This window comes from Pollicipes pollicipes, unplaced genomic scaffold (genome assembly GCF_011947565.3).
Source record: "Pollicipes pollicipes isolate AB1234 unplaced genomic scaffold, Ppol_2.1 Scaffold_4002;HRSCAF=4701_pilon_pilon_pilon, whole genome shotgun sequence".
Classification (NCBI taxonomy): domain Eukaryota; kingdom Metazoa; phylum Arthropoda; class Thecostraca; order Pollicipedomorpha; family Pollicipedidae; genus Pollicipes; species Pollicipes pollicipes.
The window spans coordinates 27,274,426-27,291,982 of record NW_023596420.1 but is presented as its reverse complement, the minus strand read 5'-3'; the positions used below and the strand labels follow the sequence as shown (position 1 = coordinate 27,291,982).

At 59.2% G+C, this 17,557-nt stretch overlaps 1 protein-coding gene across 1 annotated transcript in view; it reads left to right on the top strand.

The window, feature by feature from the left end:
• LOC119094309 (spectrin beta chain-like) overlaps positions 1 to 16,918 on the top strand; it is a 40,755-nt gene extending 23,837 nt beyond the window's left edge. Inside the window, 20 exon segments of the mRNA XM_037217381.1 lie at positions 332 to 485; positions 840 to 984; positions 1,210 to 1,397; positions 1,810 to 2,013; positions 2,416 to 2,734; positions 3,091 to 3,417; positions 3,868 to 4,068; positions 4,370 to 4,533; positions 4,870 to 5,074; positions 5,333 to 5,527; positions 5,957 to 6,136; positions 6,787 to 7,031; positions 7,425 to 7,563; positions 7,843 to 8,019; positions 8,677 to 8,781; positions 9,010 to 9,165; positions 14,121 to 14,484; positions 14,979 to 15,072; positions 15,391 to 15,570; positions 15,814 to 16,918. Coding sequence (XP_037073276.1) covers positions 332 to 485; positions 840 to 984; positions 1,210 to 1,397; positions 1,810 to 2,013; positions 2,416 to 2,734; positions 3,091 to 3,417; positions 3,868 to 4,068; positions 4,370 to 4,533; positions 4,870 to 5,074; positions 5,333 to 5,527; positions 5,957 to 6,136; positions 6,787 to 7,031; positions 7,425 to 7,563; positions 7,843 to 8,019; positions 8,677 to 8,781; positions 9,010 to 9,165; positions 14,121 to 14,484; positions 14,979 to 15,072; positions 15,391 to 15,570; positions 15,814 to 16,003 — 3,932 coding nt within the window. The 3' untranslated portion in view covers positions 16,004 to 16,918.
• Positions 16,919 to 17,557: the final 639 nt, after the last annotated feature.

Genomic DNA, 17,557 nt, shown 5'->3' with positions numbered 1-17,557 from the left:
TGAGTGGACGGGCGCCGCTCGGCCCGCCGCCGGGGCGTCATCCGGGAGCCGCTTGCTTTGACTGCTCTGAGCTGTGTTTTCAACTTAAGTTTTTTTTGTTTTTTTTAGAGTTTTGTCTTAGAGGTCACGGCCAGCGCTCGTTTTGAGTTTTTCGTTTCTCTGAGCTTTCAACTTTCAGCGTGAAGTAGCAGATGAGGTGCGACTGGAAAATATAAGAGTGGCAGCATTCGGCTTCATGTGCGTTGTGTACAGACGTCAGGTTTGCCGTCGAGACGAGCGTGACGGGGCGCAGCGGCCGGCCCGCTGGTGACGCGTCGCCTGTCGCCGCCAGAGCACCAGACCATCAGGGAGGAGATCGACAACTACAACGACGACTACAACTCGATGATGGAGTACGGCGAGCGGGTGACGGCCGAGGACGTGACGCCGCCCGACGACCCGCAGTACATGTTCCTGCGCGAGCGACTGAAGGCGCTCAAGGACGGGTACGTGCCGTGCGTGCCGCGTCCCGCCAGGTCCCGCCGGGCCGCAGATCCCTGGCGTGATCAAGACCAGATGCCAGCTGCCATTCGGGGAACGATGACTTGTTTACCTTTGTTGTCATTGGCAAATCATTGTTGGAATGTACGGATGGGTCTGGTTAGATTTGAAGGTTCGTGAGGGGGGGGGGGGGGGGGAAGGGGGATAAGAGGCGTGCGTGCTTGTAATGGCATGCGTTCTGCCGCTGTTGTTGGTGTCTGTCGAAAGTGCCTGTTGGAGTCAGCGGAGGAAGGCGGGTTGTCTGTGATCATTGGTGCGGCTTGATGCCGGCGTGGCTGACGCTGCGCCGTCGTCCACAGCTGGGAGGAGCTGCACAAGATGTGGGAGAACCGGCAGCAGCTGCTGTCGCAGAGCCTCAACTACCAGATGTTCCTGCGCGACGCGAAGATGGGCGAGGTGGCGCTCAGCCAGCAGGAGAACTTCCTCTCCAAGGTCGACACGCCGGTGGGTGTCGCCGTGCGCCTGGGCGAGTAGCCCGCTGGGCCGACACCACCAGTCCGCGGGCATCGGGGAATATGGCACCGATGCACGGGGATCACTGGAGACCGCGTGCTGCCGACACGGCTCGGTGCGGAGCTCTGTTTCTTGCCGCGGATGGCTCGTCCGTTCAGCGTCTTTAGGTCGCAGTTTGTCGCGGCATTGCGTCTGAGGTGCGCTGCTCTCCGGCAGGCTAACCTGGAGCAGGCGGAGGAGCAGATCAAGCGGTTCGAGGCGTTCCTCACCACCATGGAGGCCAACGACGAGAAGCTGAATGGCATCCTGCAGTTCGCCAAGCGTCTGGCCGAGGAGGGCCACTACGCCGCCGAAAAGATCCAGAAGAAGGCCGAGAATATTGCGGAGCGCCGCGAGAACAATAGGTCAGCCTACCGCCAGGCCGTGTGACCTCCGTATAGGCTCTGTCGCCTGTCCCCAACCAGCTGCCTGGTTAATGAAGTGAAGCACAATTTACCTTCGGGGGATGTTACATTTTGCGTAAACGCGCTTTCGTGGCTTGCGTTGAAGTGATTTGCTTGGACATTCAATTTTGTGAAGTGCATTACAATACTAGCTGGTACGCCGCCCGTTTGTACGGCGTATTGCGATGGTGACCGGATGGCGCGGGCCTGAAGTCCTACGCCGTGTTATGGTCCGTGGTGGACGCCGTGTGCTGGTCCGGTGGACACCACGCGACGGTCTGGTGAACGCCGTGTTATGGTCTGCGGTGGACGCCGCGTGCCGGTCTGCGGTGGAGGCTGCGGGCCTGCTGGTCTGACTCCTGCCGCGCCGCAGGGAGCGCGCTATGCTGGAGATGGAGCGGCTGCGTGACCAGCTGCAGCTGCACCAGTTCCTGCAAGACTGCGAGGAGCTGGGCGAATGGATCCAGGAGAAGTCCATCAGCGCCCAGGACGACAGCTACCGCTCGGCCAAGACGGTACACAGCAAGTGGACGCGCCATCAGGCCTTCGAGGCCGAGATCGCCAGCAACAAGGACCGGTGAGCTCCGGCCCCCGCTGGCACTGACGTCGACTCGTGCTCGCTAGTCGGCTTCTCGTCCAGACTGGGCGCGACCCAGATATGTGTTGCTTGTGGAATATCGACCTTCCTAATTCGTGCTTTTGTGTAAGTGCATATGTTTTAACGGCGGTAGGTGTACTTGTATTAACATTAGATGCGTGTGTTTTGAAATCAGTTTCCATTCATGCTGTGGTGAGCAATCGCTGGTGTGAGTTGAAATGAATGCATAGTCGTTTGGTAGCGTTCGTGCCTGTAGCCGGTGCTGTACCCCAGCCGGCCGGTGGTGACGTCACTGGTGGCGGCGCTGGTGATATCACTGCTGATGACCCGGTCGGCACCATGACCTTGACCGTGACCTGACTGGGCGCTTCCGTCCGCCAGTCTGTATCGCATCCAGGAGTCGGGCGAGGAGCTGATCAAGGAGAAGCCCGAGATGCAGGAGCTGGTCCGGCCCAAGATCTCCGAGCTCGAGGACCACTTCGACCAGCTGGAGACGGTGACCAAGCAGAAGGGCGAGCGACTGTTCGACGCCAACCGCGCCGTGCTGTACGAGCAGACTTGCGACGATATCGACGGCTGGGTGGACGAGCTCGAGACGCAGATCATGCACGGCGACGACACCAGCGACCTGGCCAGCCTCAACATACTGATGCAGAAGCAGCAGATGATCGAGACACAGATGGCCGTCAAGGCCAAACAGGTGCGTGGACGCCAGCGACGGGATGGACGGAGGCGATGGCAGCGCACCGGCCAGACCCGGCTGGTTGTAATATGCTGTTATATGATTATATCGCGAGAAATCTTAATCATGCAGGGAGCAGGGGTGATTTACCGAGGTTGTTGAACACTCATGCTCAATAAATTGTAAGCTGTGATCAAAGCATAGGCTACACTTGCAGAGGTTGCGGCCGTGTCGTGCATTGAGACTCTCCGACTGGGTTGGCGTGCTGGGGTTCGTTAAGGTGTCCTGGGTGTCCTGGCGTGATGACGGAAAGCCGCGTGGCCGGCTGGTCGGTCAGCTGGCGGCCGGGTGATGGCCGCGCCCCTCTCCGCCAGGTGACGGAGCTGCACAGCCAGGCCGAGCACCTGGAGCGGATGGCGCCTGAGAAGGCCGACGAGGTCAAGGAGAAGAAGGTGCGCGTACAACAGCGCTTCGAGAGCCTCAAGACGCCGCTGCTGGACCGCCAGCTCAAGCTGACCAAGAAGAAGGACGCGCTGCAGTTCCGCCGCGACATCGAGGACGAGAAGCTGTGGATCGCCGAGAAGATGCCGCAGGCCACGTCACCCGAGTACGGCAACTCGCTGGTCAGCGTGCACATGCTGACCCGACGGAACCAGAGCCTGCAGAACGAGATCTCCAACCACGAGCCGCGCATCAACGCCGTGAGTGCCTGTCCCGTTCGGTCACTGCCCGCTGCCGTGAGTGTCCGTCCTGGGCCGTCACTGGCCGCTACCGTGAGTGTCGGCCCTGGGCCGTCACTGGCCGCTGCCCTGAGTGTCCGCCCCCTCCGGTCACTGGCCGCTGCCCTGAGTGTGCGCACTATGTGTCCGCTCGTCGCTGGTTGGTGACACCGCCACCGTCACCGACACCGTTATCCGCGCCGCGTACACGCCCGAGAAGAGCTAAACATTCACATTTTCGTGTCCGCAGATGTCTACCTTTGCTGTGCTCTCAAATGGCATAAATTGTCTGCCTTGCGGGTTACAGCCGCGGTGATAACTGAGTGAATGTTCGGTTTATTGCCCCCCTTGCGTGCGTCATGTATTGACGCCATTTGGCCTGCATGATGCATTTGACCCTCGGCCTCCACTGATACCGTCCACCCGCGCCAGGTTTGTAAGAACGGTGAAAATCTGATTGCGGAGGGTCACGAGGACTCGGCCGAGTTTGCGCAGCTGATGGACGAGCTGCATAGCCAGTGGCAGCAGCTGCGAGACGCCATGGAGGCGCGCAAGAACAAGCTGGCCGTCTCGGAGCGTGCCCAGCAGTACCTGTTCGACGCCAATGAGGCCGAGGCCTGGATGTCAGAGCAGGTGAGCCAGCAGCCACCGCATTTGACCGAGGACGGCGGCGGTCGGTCAGAACTCGCCAACCGCGGTAGTGCGGCCTACTAGTCGATGGCGACCGACAGCAGCCAGCACTGGGGCGCAGGTCAGCTGCACCGTCCGTACACTGAGCGACGAGTTCAGTCTCAAGTGAGATCGGGTTGTCGCATAGCTCTCAACACCTGCGGGATGTGCCGCGTGTCTGAGCCGGCCGGCCGTCCGTGCTGTGGCTTTCTGTGCGTGCTCTGCAGCGCCGGGACGAGTGTCTCACTGTCGCCGCGTTACGCAGGAGCTGTACATGATGGTGGACGACCGCGGCAAGGACGAATTCTCGGCGCAGAACCTTATGAAGAAGCACGAGTCCCTGGAAAACGCCGTGGAGGACTACGCCGAGACGGTGCGCCAGCTGGCCGAAACGGCCAAACAGCTGATCGCCGAGGACCACCCGGACAGGTGAGTGGCGTTGCTGGACTGTTCGGCAGCCATCCACCGAAGAGGGCACCGCCCGGCCGGTCGAGGTACGGCCGCAGGCGAGCGCCGCGCCCAGCGCGGTGCCGCGTGCTTGTTCTCGCTCGCCTCTTTGTATACCAAGTTGATTGTGTTCATATTGAGTACATCGGTCTGCATTTTAGCAGTACTTTACCCATATCATGACATGTTCTGTGTGCTGCCTGACTGAGCCTGTGCCGACGGGCCAGAGGGCCGAGATGGCGGCGGCGTCGGCGTCGGCTGTTGTGGGACCTATGGGAGCGGTCTGTGACAGCCGCACCCACCCTCTCCGCCGAGCAGCCAGCAGATCGCCGTGCGCCAGGCGCAGGTGGACAAGCTGTACGCCGGCCTCAAGGACCTGGCGTCGGAGCGGCGCGGCCGGCTGGACGAGGCGCTCCAGCTGTTCCAGCTCAACCGCGAGGTGGACGACCTCGAGCAGTGGATCGCCGAGCGCGAGGTGGTGGCCGGCTCGCACGAGCTGGGACAGGACTACGACCACGTCTGCGTAAGTGACCCCGGCACCACCGGCCAGGCCGGGCCCGACGTCACGGCCTAACTGACGCCCGGACGTGCCGCTCCTCGTAGTATTTTTACTTCGCTTGTACTGCTTGGGGTCGTTTGGGTCGTTGTGGGCACGAAGCGTGCCACGCGTGCTGCTGTTCGATGGTTTAGCGCGCCTGTGGAACGTAACTTTGAGCCGGCTCGGCGTGTCTTCGTCGATGGCGAGCCGCCCTCTCATATCGCGCCTGCTGGCGACCTACAGATGCTGCAGGAGCGCTTCAAGACCTTCGCGCACGAGACGGAGACCGTTGGCACGGATCGCGTGTCGGCCGTCAACGAGCTGGCCGACGGTCTGATCGGCGCCGGCCACTCGGACGCCGCCACCATCGCCGAGTGGAAGGACGGCCTGAACGACTCCTGGGCCGACCTGCTCGAGCTCATTGAGACCCGAACACAGGTGAGCGAACGGGTCTGATAGGACCGGCGACCACTGGCGCCGGACTGCTAAACTAGTGATAGCGTGAGAGAGCGTAAGCTCTCCTAGAGCGTAGAGTGATATAAGAAAGAGTAGTCAAAGAGATCAAGGCAGCGTAAGAGAGCGTAAGCTCTCCTGGAGCGTAGAGTGATGTAAGAAAGCGTGATCAAAGAGATCGAGGCAACGTGACACTCCCGGAATACGAGTCAGCGTTTCCAAGCTGCCACTTTCGTAAGCAGCGCAGCGTGGGGCCCATTATACTGACGTCCGCGACGTCTGTCAGTGGCTGTGTGGCGCCTGCGCCGCCCGTCCTCTCCCGCTCCCTGGACTGGCGCGAATCTGAACACCGGCTGCCGGAGCTGGGCTCTTGTGTGTCGTGCCCTGCTCATGCGGCGTGCCGGGCTGATTCAGATGCTGGCGGCGTCCTGGGAGCTGCACAAGTTCTTCCACGACTGCAAGGACACGCTGAACCGGATCATGGAGAAGCAGACGGCCATGTCGGACGAGCTGGGCCGCGATGCCGTGTCCGTGTCGACCCTGCAGCGCAAGCATCAGAACTTCCTGTCGGACCTGCAGAACCTGCAGCAGCAGGTAGGCCGGCCGGCCACCCTGCCTGAGCAGCGCATCCAGGGCTCGCGAGGCTTCCGTTCTGCCGGGCTGGCTGTCGGCATTCTGCCGGGCCGGTTATATTTGCACAACACATACCGCGATGTGCTAACCCTCGACATACTTTTGAGAGATTGTGGCTAACGTTCGTTTATAGATCTTGTGATGCCCTCGGCTTTCGTGTCTAAGCTTATTTCACCCATGTCCCAGTTAATTGTCTTATGCAGTGTTTTAGTCATGAGTAAAGCACATAAAGTTGCAAGGTTTTTGTTTTTTTCATGTGATTTTATGAGAAAGACGCGGTTTTCGCTACAAGCTTTGGGACCACCATATGGGTCCCTCTTCTGGTGATAGTTTGTCCGTGAGGTGGCCTTGGGGCTTGGTATGGGGAAAACGGCATGTTTTTCACGACATGGAAAGGCTCCAAAACATATAGTCAGTCAAACATAAAAAACAGTCCTGATGTATATTGCTGGTTGTTGGCCTGTGCATCATTTAGAATGATATGTGTCTCATATCAGAACAGGTGTTTAGAATGATAGGTAGCTCATATCGGAAGCAATTAAGGTATTTAGAATAAGCGTGTGCGTTTGCGTGTGAGCGATGCCCGACTCTGTCTGTCCTTGTTTGCCCAGGTGCGTCAGATTCAGGAGGACAGCATGAAACTGCAGGCCGCCTACGCCGGCGACAAGGCCAAGGAGATCACCAACCGCGAGGCCGAGGTGGTCAACGCCTGGCTCAACCTGCAGGCCCTCTGCGACGCCCGCAAGGCCAAGCTGGCCGACACCGGCGACCTCTTCAAGTTCTTCAACATGTGCCGTATCCTCATGCTCTGGATGGACGACGTCAACCGGCAGATGAACACCACCGAAAAGCCCAGGTGTGTGTGGGTGTGGGTGCGTGCGTGCGTGCGTGCGTGCGTGCGTGCGTGCGTGCGTGAAGATGGCAGCCTCATGTCTCCTGTGCGTATGGTCAGCCGTTTGACTGTTGGCGTCAGCTGGTGACCGTGCCATCCACAGTCATGCGTGGGATTCGGTCAGCTGTTCGCAGTGTGTATCCATAGCAGGGCCGCGTCCGGCGGGCCTGTGAACGGCAGTCTCGCCGCTGCGCGCGGGTCCAGGCGCCTGTCGAGTGTGCGCCGAGGCTCCGGTTCTGTGACGTCCTCGGCAGACGGCAGACAGGGTGGTTAGCCTCGCCGGTGGGGTCAGTGGGGCCAGTGGGGCGGTGCCGACCCTGGCAAGTGAGGATGGAGTCGACTCGCTGCCTCCGTCAGGGACGTGAGCGGCGTGGAGCTGCTGATGAACAACCACCAGAGCCTGAAGGCGGAGATTGACACGCGGGAGGACAACTTCTCGGCCTGCCTGTCGCTCGGCAAGGAGCTGCTGTCGCGCAGCCACTACGCCTCCCAAGAGGTGAGCGGCCTCGCGGTCAGCCCCCGCCGCGGCCTCGGGTCACCGGCAGTTGACCTGCCGTCCGGCGGAGGGCCGCCTCCGGTCTGCACCATCGCTGGCGTGTCGCACGTGAAAGCTCAGGCGGTCGATGGCCGTGCGCCGCTTGTCAAGCCTCACCCAGTCAGTGTAAAGGCGCGTGCTGTTGTGAGGTGCGGAGCTCACCCGAGCGCCGCGGCCCGTCCCCCATCCGCGCGGCGGCCACTGTCGATCTCACAGGCGCTCCCGCCGCTCCCGCCACAGATTAAGGAGAAGCTGGTGCAGCTGACGTCGCAGCGCGGCGACATGCACCAGAAGTGGGAGGAGCGCTGGGAGTACCTGCAGCTGATCCTGGAGGTGTACCAGTTCGCGCGCGACGCCGCGGTGGCCGAGCAGTGGCTCATCGCCCAGGAAAGCTACATCCAGAGCAAGGAGCTGGGGGTGAGTGGAGCTGCCGCCGCCCGGCCTGCCCCAGCTCCGCATCCGGATCGTCGGGGTCCGTCAGCGCCTTTCACAGGGTGTTTTAGTGTTTTTAAGAGCATTCAAAATGTCATGACGGTCAGCATTGTTGGAGCTTGGATTTTAGTAGGAAGTTGCATAGTGTTAAGTCGTAGTGCGGTGCTGACACATTTCAGTCATGCAGCTTGCATTCGCTCATGGAAGCATTCCGTGAAACCTGCCTCATATTACGTAGAGAGCTTTTCTCCGGGTGTGTCCATGGTCAGCAAGGACAGGCTAGTCGCTTACATACGGTGAAGATGAATGCGTTGCGTTGTTTTAGGTGTTTTTTACTTTCGTGTCCAATTTATGTGACAGTGGACGTCGCAAAAACCATATTATGGAGGATCTTTAAATGTAATCTATCAATGTATCCATCTGCCGTAGCATGGCGCAGGCTTGCTCCCTGTGCTCCGCCCTCTCCACTCGCGTCAGCCACCACCACCTGGGTCAGTTTCTGCCCTGAGGGACTACGGATGTCGACGCGGCCGACCGCTCGGGACCGGCCGGTCACATCCGCCCGGTCCCCACCCGCCTGACCTCTACCACATCACCCCGTGCTGCGAGATTGTGCATGTGATGAGTTTTGTGCTCCCTCAGCATTCCATCGATGAAGTCGAAAACCTGATCAAGAAACACGAGGCTTTCGAGAAGTCTGCCTCGGCCCAGGAGGAGCGCTTTGCGGCTCTGGAGCGACTGACTACGGTGAGACCCGTCACGGACGGAACATCGTATTCGATCCAACGAAAATGTGATTAAGGTGATTGGTTCGGATCATACATGACAGTTGCGGGAGGCGTATCACCGGTGTCAGCCGCCAGCAGTGCTGAAGACTTGCGGCAAGGGTATCGGTGCTGTAGTGTGGCGGCTGTGTTCGGCTTCAGCGGCCGGTCAGCTTTGTGACGCCCGGCGCCCATCCCGGGGACTTTCCAGTTCGAGTTGAAGGAGCTGCACCGGCGCCAGGAAGAGGAGGCGGCGCGCCGAGCGGCCGACGAGGCAGCGCGAGCTGAGGCGGCGCGGCGCTCAGCCTCCAGTCCGGACGAGACGCCGTCGGACGCCACGGACGCGCCGCCCGGCCAGGCGGCCGCCGGCGCCCCGGTGGCGGCCGCCGGCGCTGCGGCCGTCGCCGCCGGCGCCGCCGCCCGCTCGCCCGAGGAGCGTGCTGAGCGGGCCGGCCGCGCCCAGCAGCAGGAAGGTAGGTCAGCCCGGTCCCGCCCGAGCCCCGCTCCGCTCCACTCAGCGGCACCATGACCAGCCTGGCTGTGACCGCTTGCAACTGCGCACCGTCGGCTGATGGTTGTGCCCCAACGTGTGTGTGTGTGTGCGTGTGCGCGACACTAACCGGCTTGTTCTGCCCGGGCCGGCCAGCGGCGCCGCCGGCGGCCCGGCCCGGCCGCTTCCGCCCGGACGTGGCGCCCATCCAAGGTAGCGGGCCGGCCGCGGGCCGCGCGCCCTGCCCTGCCCCCGAGTCCGCGCCGCCGCCACCACCGCCACCGCCGCTCCCATGCCGGCCATCACCTTACTGTCACGTCGCCGAGGCGTCACCTCATTGGACCGTTGCCGGCGCCAGCAAAGACGAGCAGTGCACTCGGGTAGCTCGGGCGTCGCCGCGCTGGCGGTGTCAGGGCAGTAGACGGCTGGCAGCAGCGTCTGGACGCCCTGCTGAGCCGGCTGGGAGAGGCGGGCGCTGCCCTCTGGCGGCTGTCTGCCGGTGGCGGCGGCGCGCGATCGGTCGTACTTGCCCGCTCCCCCTGAACTGGCCCCCGTCGACGGTCGCGTCGTGCCAGGGCATGCTCGAAGGGATCAGTCTGGCATCGCGGCTGCCCCGTCCGTCCCGTGACTATGCATGCTGCTCTGTAGCACTGCGGCGGCCGGAAATCACATGCGTCTCGCTCGTTTACTGGGTCAGATAACGAAGTGGTGGGAACACTGTCACCGTATCGCAGGAGAAAGTCACGTATTATTGCGAGGGAGAAATGACCGAATGAGAAAAATGCGACTTATTAGTATGGCCCCTGTGCCGGACTGACCATTTAACGATGTTTTCCATTTTATAAATCCGAGACATGGAAACAATGATAGCCTTTGTGCCCGCACGAAAGATTATAACAGTAATTGGTGCATTTTATTCGGATTCGCACCAGTTGACAATTGTCAAGTATGCTTTGTCAAGCTAGTCATTGGATGCCACTGGCTTATTTAAACATAAGTTTGTGACCCCTCATTCTTCCAGTGTAAGTCTGATTTTTGTGGCCATTGTTGACGAACGCCGGCGTGAAGAACGCCAATGACAGCCGAGTAGCCCGAAGCATGCGCACGGTCTTGCTCCTCTCCCTGTTTGCCGCCTGGCAGTGACGGTGTTGGCAGTGGTGCGCGCGCGCGCCAGTTTTGGCCCGCTAACCGCCGCCCGCCGTCCGCCGGCCCGCGCACCGAGCCTCTCACCGAGCCGAAGTCAGGCATGCTGCACGCTCAGGGCATGTGCTGTGTTGTAGCCGGGCATGATCGCGGGCGAGCGGCGCCCGTGCCGGCACCCCGGGTGGCCTCCCCGTCCGCTGGCCCCGTCCCGGCTCCGACTGCGGCCGCGGCTCCGGCTCCGGCTCCGGCCTCGGCTCCGACTCCGGCTCCGGCTGCGGCGCCCTCCGGCTCGCGCAGTGAGTACGCGGGCGGCCGTCTGCGCGCCGCCCGCTGGGCTGCACAGATGGCGGAGCTGCTGCGCCGCTTCGGCGGCGGCTGGGGCCAGCCCGCCTCGGCCTCTCCTGTCGCTCTCCCGACGGCTGTACAGGCTCTCTGTTCTCTCTGCCATGTCTATGGGCTGTCCAGTCTCTATTCTCTCTGCCATATATCTGTCTTCATTCCTGCCACGTATGAGATTCCCAACATCCTCTATTGTCGCTCACTCCCTTTTCTCCCCCTCCCCTGGCGTCCGCCTGCGCTGTGACGCCACCTGTGCTCCGGATCGGCCTCGACACACGCGCATACATGCGTACATACATGCATACATGCATATGCATACATACATAAGTGTATTCATACATATATACATACACATGCATACACACATTACAATATATATATATATATATATATATATATATATATATATATATATATATATATATAAGATGTATATAAGTATCGGTGACGGCGCCACCGTATTGCGCATTTGTTTGCTTCGTGCCAGTTTTCTAGGCTCCATATGATCTTCCTACCGTCATTCGAAAAATTATGTGTGATCGCGCTCAGTGTTATCGCGTGGCGTTTTCTTAAATCCATCAACGTAATCAGACGCACAACAGAGGCACGCTAACACAACATAATGCGTTCGACGGTGTGTGGGATCGGTACCGAATTCAGGTAATTTATCTGATTACCTCAACGTGTTCGTTTGAAACATCGAAAGCGCGTGGAGATAAGACACTTTAAAATATGAAGGCACCTGTAAAGAAACGAAGTGTTATTTCATGCATTCAAGTTAGCCATGACAATGATTAAGGTTTGCAGTATGTATGGGTAGTGATGCAAACAATTTTGCAGATGCAGGGTAGATATCAAGGTCATCTACAAATTTCATGAGCTTTTATTTCAAAAATCGCACATTCACACTTATTGTCTTGGTGTGAGAGGCTTCCCAGTCATATAAATACAGGGTACCTGTCATGTCCATCGGCCGGTAATGCTGGGATATCAGTCTCCAATATACACGGCTTCTGAAGTCATAGTTTTTTCTTGTCGGTGCACTTGGCAATGATGGTGGTGTTAAGGAGCATCGTGTTCCGGACGAGCCGTGATCCATGCGTTACTCCAATGTGTCCTGAAGTACCATTCTGCAGTTGCATGGTGATGAAGTGAAACGATGATGTCGTGTTTGGTGCTGAGTTGTTAGACATCATCGGGCAGGATATGAGGGCGATCATGATCATGCATCACGATGCACCTACAAAATGTACTCCAGAAATACACATTAGAGTACGCATGGATCACGGCCCGCCCGGAACATCGTGGTTGTTAACACCACCACCATAGCCACATGCGCTGGCAAGAAGAAGCTATGACTTCAGAAGCCGTTGATATTGGAGGTATATGTCCCATCATTATCGGTAAATGGACATCGCATTACCTGTTTGTATATGACTGGCGAAACCTCTCGCGCCAACGCAATAAAGTGTAATGTGCGATTTTTGAAATTAAAGCTCATGAAATTTGTGAAGGGCATTGACATATGTCCTACCTGTGTACCATTGTTTGTATTAGTTCCCATACACACTGGAAACCTTCATCGTTGTCATAGCAACATTGAATGTATGAAATGACACTTTCTTTCTTTAGAGGTGCCTTCGTGTTTAACCTGTGTTACCTTCACGCGTTTTTGATATTTAAAAGGAACATATTTGGGGCCACTGGAAAGTACACATGCGTTCCGTACCGATCGCAGACACCGTCGAGTGTATTATATTGTGTTATTGTGCCTCCTTTGGATGTGTGGTGATGTTAATGGATTACCGAAATGCTACGCGATAACGAAATAAGTGCAATTCTACATAACTTTTCGAATGGTGTTAGGCATTATCATACGCCCAGAAAGCCGTCGCAAGGTGGAAGCAGTTGCCCAATTTGCTGTTATCTTCACCGAAACATGTATGATGGTCGGCCGATACCGGCCTTCGTGGATATATATATATATATATATATATATATATATATATATATATATATATATATGGTGCATAAAATATAGCGCATGCGTACACACGTGCACACATACACACAGCAACAGGCCAGCTGTTTTCCATCTCTCTTTAGTGTTCTCTGTTTTATGAGGGCTCCGCGTGGTAGAACCGCCGGCACGCATCTCTCTCTCTCTCTCTCTCTCTCTCTCTCTCTCTCTCTCTCTCTCTCTCTCTCTTCTCTTCTCTCTCTCTCTCCTCTCTCTCTCTCTCTCTCTCTCTCTCTCTTCTCTCTCTCTCTCTCTCTCTCTCTCTCTTCTCTCTCTCTCTCTTCTCTCTCTCTCTCTCTCTCTCTCTCTCTCTTCTCTCTTCTCTCTCTCTCTCTCTCTCTCTCTCTCTCTCTCTCTATCTCTCTCTCTCTCTCTCTCTCTCCTCTCTCTCTCTCTCTCTCCTATCTCCTCTCTCTCTCTCTCTCTCTCTCTCTCTCTCTCTCTCTCCTCTCTCTTCTCTCTCTCTCTCTCTCTCTCTCTTCTCTCTTCTCTCTCTCTATCTCTCTCTCTCTCTCTCTCTCTCTCCTCTCTCTCTCTCTATCTCTCTCTCTCTCTCTCTCTCTCTCTCTCTCTCTCTCTCTCTCTCTCTCTCCTCTCTCTCTCTCGCCTCTCTCGCTCTCTCGCTCTCTCGCTCTCTCGCTCTCTCGCTCTCTCGCTCTCTCTCTCGCTCGCTTCCCCTTGCTCTCTCCATGTTTCTCCGTATTCTACTCTGCGATACTAGGGGTGTTGCCAGCGTCCAGGTGCGCTGGGTCGGCTTCTGGGACCTGTGGTGGTGCAACGCTGTTTGCCTTTCGAGTGGCTTTGGTCGAGTGGTGGCTGTAGGTTCTGTCTGCTTTGGTGGAAGGGGTGCTGTTGGCGCCCGGCAATTTCTCCGTCGTCACTGAATCTCGGGTGGCGACATTGGCTTCTCCGGCTTCGGTGGAGGGTGATCCGTGCACATACCGGTCGGCTTTTCGAGGTCGGTGGTGGGCAGATGCACGCGTTGGCTTCTCCGGCTTCGGTAGAGGGTGATCCGTGCACATACCGGTCGGCTTTTCGAGGTCGGTGGTGGGCAGATGCACGCGTTGGCTTTTTCGGCTTCGGTGGAGGGCGATCCGTGCACATACCGGTCGGCTTTTCGAGGTCGGTGGTGGGCAGATGCACAGTGCTTGTACCACTGGTGGCTGGATGAATTGCAGCGCATGGCCGCTGTCGGGCCGGCGTGCAGTTTGAGGGGGCTACAGGCTTGGCACGGCGGCCGGCCAGCCGTCTGTCCCGTCCGCCGCGGGCTACGTCGAGGGTGGCCTGCCGCAGCGGGCAGGGCGCGCCCCGAGTGGGGCGCCGGCCGCAGCGGGTGTGGTCCGTTCCGCCAAGTCCAGACGCGTCGTGCCTGTTGGCCCTAGACGTGTTGCCGGCGCTGTGGCTAGTCCTGGCGCCGACTGTCGCTCCGGACAGAGCAGGCGTGGTCTGTTTCCGCACCGATGGCGGGTTGTCGGCCCGTGCCGGGGCAGAGGGGCGTGGCCTGTCCGTCCAGGAGGCGTTCCGTGCTCAGCTTTCAGTGTTGCTTTCCGCAGCTGGCTCCTCGTCGGAGAAGAAGAAGTCCAGGTCTCGCTCCAAGTCGCCGTTCCGTAGTTTCCGTTTCAAGAAGTCGAAGCCGCCACCGGAGACCGTGGGCAGTGTGAGCGACGACGAGGGTAACATTGCGGCGGCGGCAGGTAAGCCCGGTTTCACCTGCCTTTCCACCCGCCCGCTCCTCAGCACGTGGCACGTGGGGGCGCTAGAAGGCAGGGCTGACGTTGCCCTTCCTACTGTGTCGTCTTGCCTGTCCGCACGGTTGTGTGCTAATAGCAGGCTTGTCCGTGTCGGTGTCGCTGTTGTTCACACTGAATAAAGCGTTTTTGGGAGCCATGGTAGATCAGATATGGTCATCTCTTTTTAGCATAATAGCGATCAGTTTGCAGCGAAAATGCGTCGGGCGTCTTGCCGGTGGACTGTTTTGACAGCAACATACCTGATAAATATATATATTTATCCATACATATATTCATCTATGAGCACTGAAGGGATTCTGCGGGTTCTGCAGCCCAGCGGTGTGTCTGGCTATGAGCTGTGTGGTGCGTGTCTGTGTGGGTGTGGGTGTGCGCGGCGTGGTGACTGGTGTGTCTTTGGGAGTGCTGGCCGCCTCTGACGGGGTCGGTACTGCCTACAGAACGCCCGAGCCCCGGTGGCGACGGCGCCCTGCTGGAGGGATTCCTGCACAGGAAGCACGAGTGGGAGTCGACCGTCAAGAAGGCGTCCAACAGGTGGGAGTGGGGGCCGGGCCGGTGCCGGCCAGGTGGACCGTTTCTGAGCGGTCCGTGTCGTGCGACACCGTCGGACGCAGCCGCTTCGCCATAGTGCGTTGGATACTTCGAGATGAAATGGCCCATTTCTGTATGAAGCGTCCAGTTGTGACAAACTGTCGTCACGAAGTCACTTGACTCGCTGTTTGTTTTGGTCGAGTCGAGGACGCTCGTGAGGGTTCGTGTGTCACGCAATCTCGCACAGCGTGTCTCCAGTCGACGTGCGCGGTGGGACGGCGCGGCGCTCCGTTCCGCCCGGTGACACATGCTCTGTTGCAGGTCGTGGGAGAAGCTTTTCATGGTGCTGAAGGAGGGTCAGCTGCTGGCCTACAAGGACGCGCGCGCCGCCAAGGCGTCGCCGGGCTCGTACCACCACGGCGAGGCGCCGCTCGAGCTGCGTGACGCCGCTGTCCAGGTGGCCGCCGACTACAGCAAAAAGAAACACGTCTTCAGGCTCAAGTAGGTGGCGGCTGACGGGCGGATCCGGACCGCAGGTGGCTTACGTCAGAGCAGCGTGTCTGAATGCTTGACACTACGTTATTGCAGGTGGTCCAGGCTGTTATCACAGGTGATGCGCCGCGTTTGACTTGAAAGTATCGTGGAGGTGAGCATGTGGTGGCTGCCTGAGGTGGTCGGCCGGCCGTCGGGCGGTCCGCTGGGCTGACGCGCTTTGACCTCCCCCCCCCCCCCCCCCCCCCCCAGGCTGCCGACCGGTGGCGAGTACCTGTACCAGGCGCGCGACGACGCCGAGATGCACCAATGGGTGTCCGCCGTGGAGGAGGTGTTCGCGACCCTCGGCACTGGGGAGCCCTCCAAGTCGAAAACGCTGCCGGCAGCGTCGCAGGAGCAAGAGCCGAAGAAACGCTCCTTCTTCACCCTGAAGAAGAAGTAGCGGCTGCGCGCGCGGTCTGGCGCTGAAACGCGGCCGTGTTCGGGACTGGCTGTCGTCGGTGCCCCCTTGCTTCTGTGTGCGTGCTCGGTCCGGCCGCGTCTGTGTGTGTGTGAAAAGCGCGTCGCGCGCCCCTGGGCCATTTCCGTGCGGGCGAGCGAGCACTGCCACCACCGCGCCCGCCTGCGACGGCCGGGTCTGTGTCCTCTATGTTCGCGAGCGAGCACTGCCACCACGGCGCCCGCCTGCGACGGCTGGCTCTGTTTCCTCCGTGCCCGCGACTCCCGTCGGGAACGGTCTTTATGTTTGGAGGGTGACCGCCTGTGCTGTTTGATTCCTAGGCATCTAATACTTTTAGTCACGCCCAAAGAGCTAAGCCATGTAAAGATATACCTACAGAGTCGCTTTGTATCTAACTATCCGGCACATGACGTAGAGTTCTGGGCGAGTGGATGGCCAGAGGGTATGCACACGTTTTACATTATATATACCTGCGAGCAACACGCCTGGCGAGCGGCAGCGGCAGAAGGGCTTGGCTAATGTGCATTCGGCGGCAGCTGCTTGTGCATCTACGGCATTCAGGCGTGAAATACAGAATCTAGTATTTTACATGGGAAATTATATCGTCTTTAAGTGTTTGGTTCTGCGTATTCGAGGTGTAAGGCATGCAATATTATAAGTAGTGGTTGGCTGGTTAGCTTGTGTGCCGGCCCGGTCCTGCGCCCGGTTCCGCCACGGAACTGTTGAGGTGGCTAGGGCGAGCGACCGAGCCGCGGCGTGCCCGCCTCCCGCCACCCGGCCGCTAGTCAGACGGGCCCCCCGAGGTGACGCCGGTCCAGCGCGCCGCCAGCCGGCTCCGACTGCGCTGCATGTATGCCTAGAGCAATCCGCGGAAATACACATCTTTCGGTAGCCGTGTGTATGTGTGTTGGCCGGGGTACGGACGCTGAAAGAAGAGCGTGGTGAACAGCCGCTGGCAGCGTGTGCCTAAAATCGACCGCGCGGCCATGCGATCTCTAGTCGCAATAGGAAAGGGTAGGACAATTGTCTCCAGGCGAGTCGTCTCGCCCCGATTACTGGCCCCTATGATCGGTTGTCTGTGGTGGCAGGCAGCATCCACCCGTTAGGCCGCCGGCGTTGCTGGCGGGCGGCAACGGTCGGCGCACACATCAGGGCCAGTCGGCACACACGTCAGGGCCAGTCGGCACACACGTCATGGCCAGTCGGCACACACGTCAGGGTCAGTCGGCACACACGTCAGGGTCAGTCGGTGCACACGTCAGGGTCGTCGGTGCACACGTCAGGGCCAGTCGGCACACACGTCAGGGCCAGTCGGCACACACGTCAGGGTCAGTCGGTGCACACGTCAGGGCCAGTCGGCACACGTCAGGGTCAGTCGGCACACACGTCAGGGTCAGTCGGCACACACGTCAGGGCCAGTCGGCACACACGTCAGGGCCAGTCGGCACACACGTCAGGGCCAGTCGGCACACACGTCAGGGTCCAGTCGGTGCACACGTCATGGCCAGTCGGCACACACGTCAGGGCCAGTCGGCA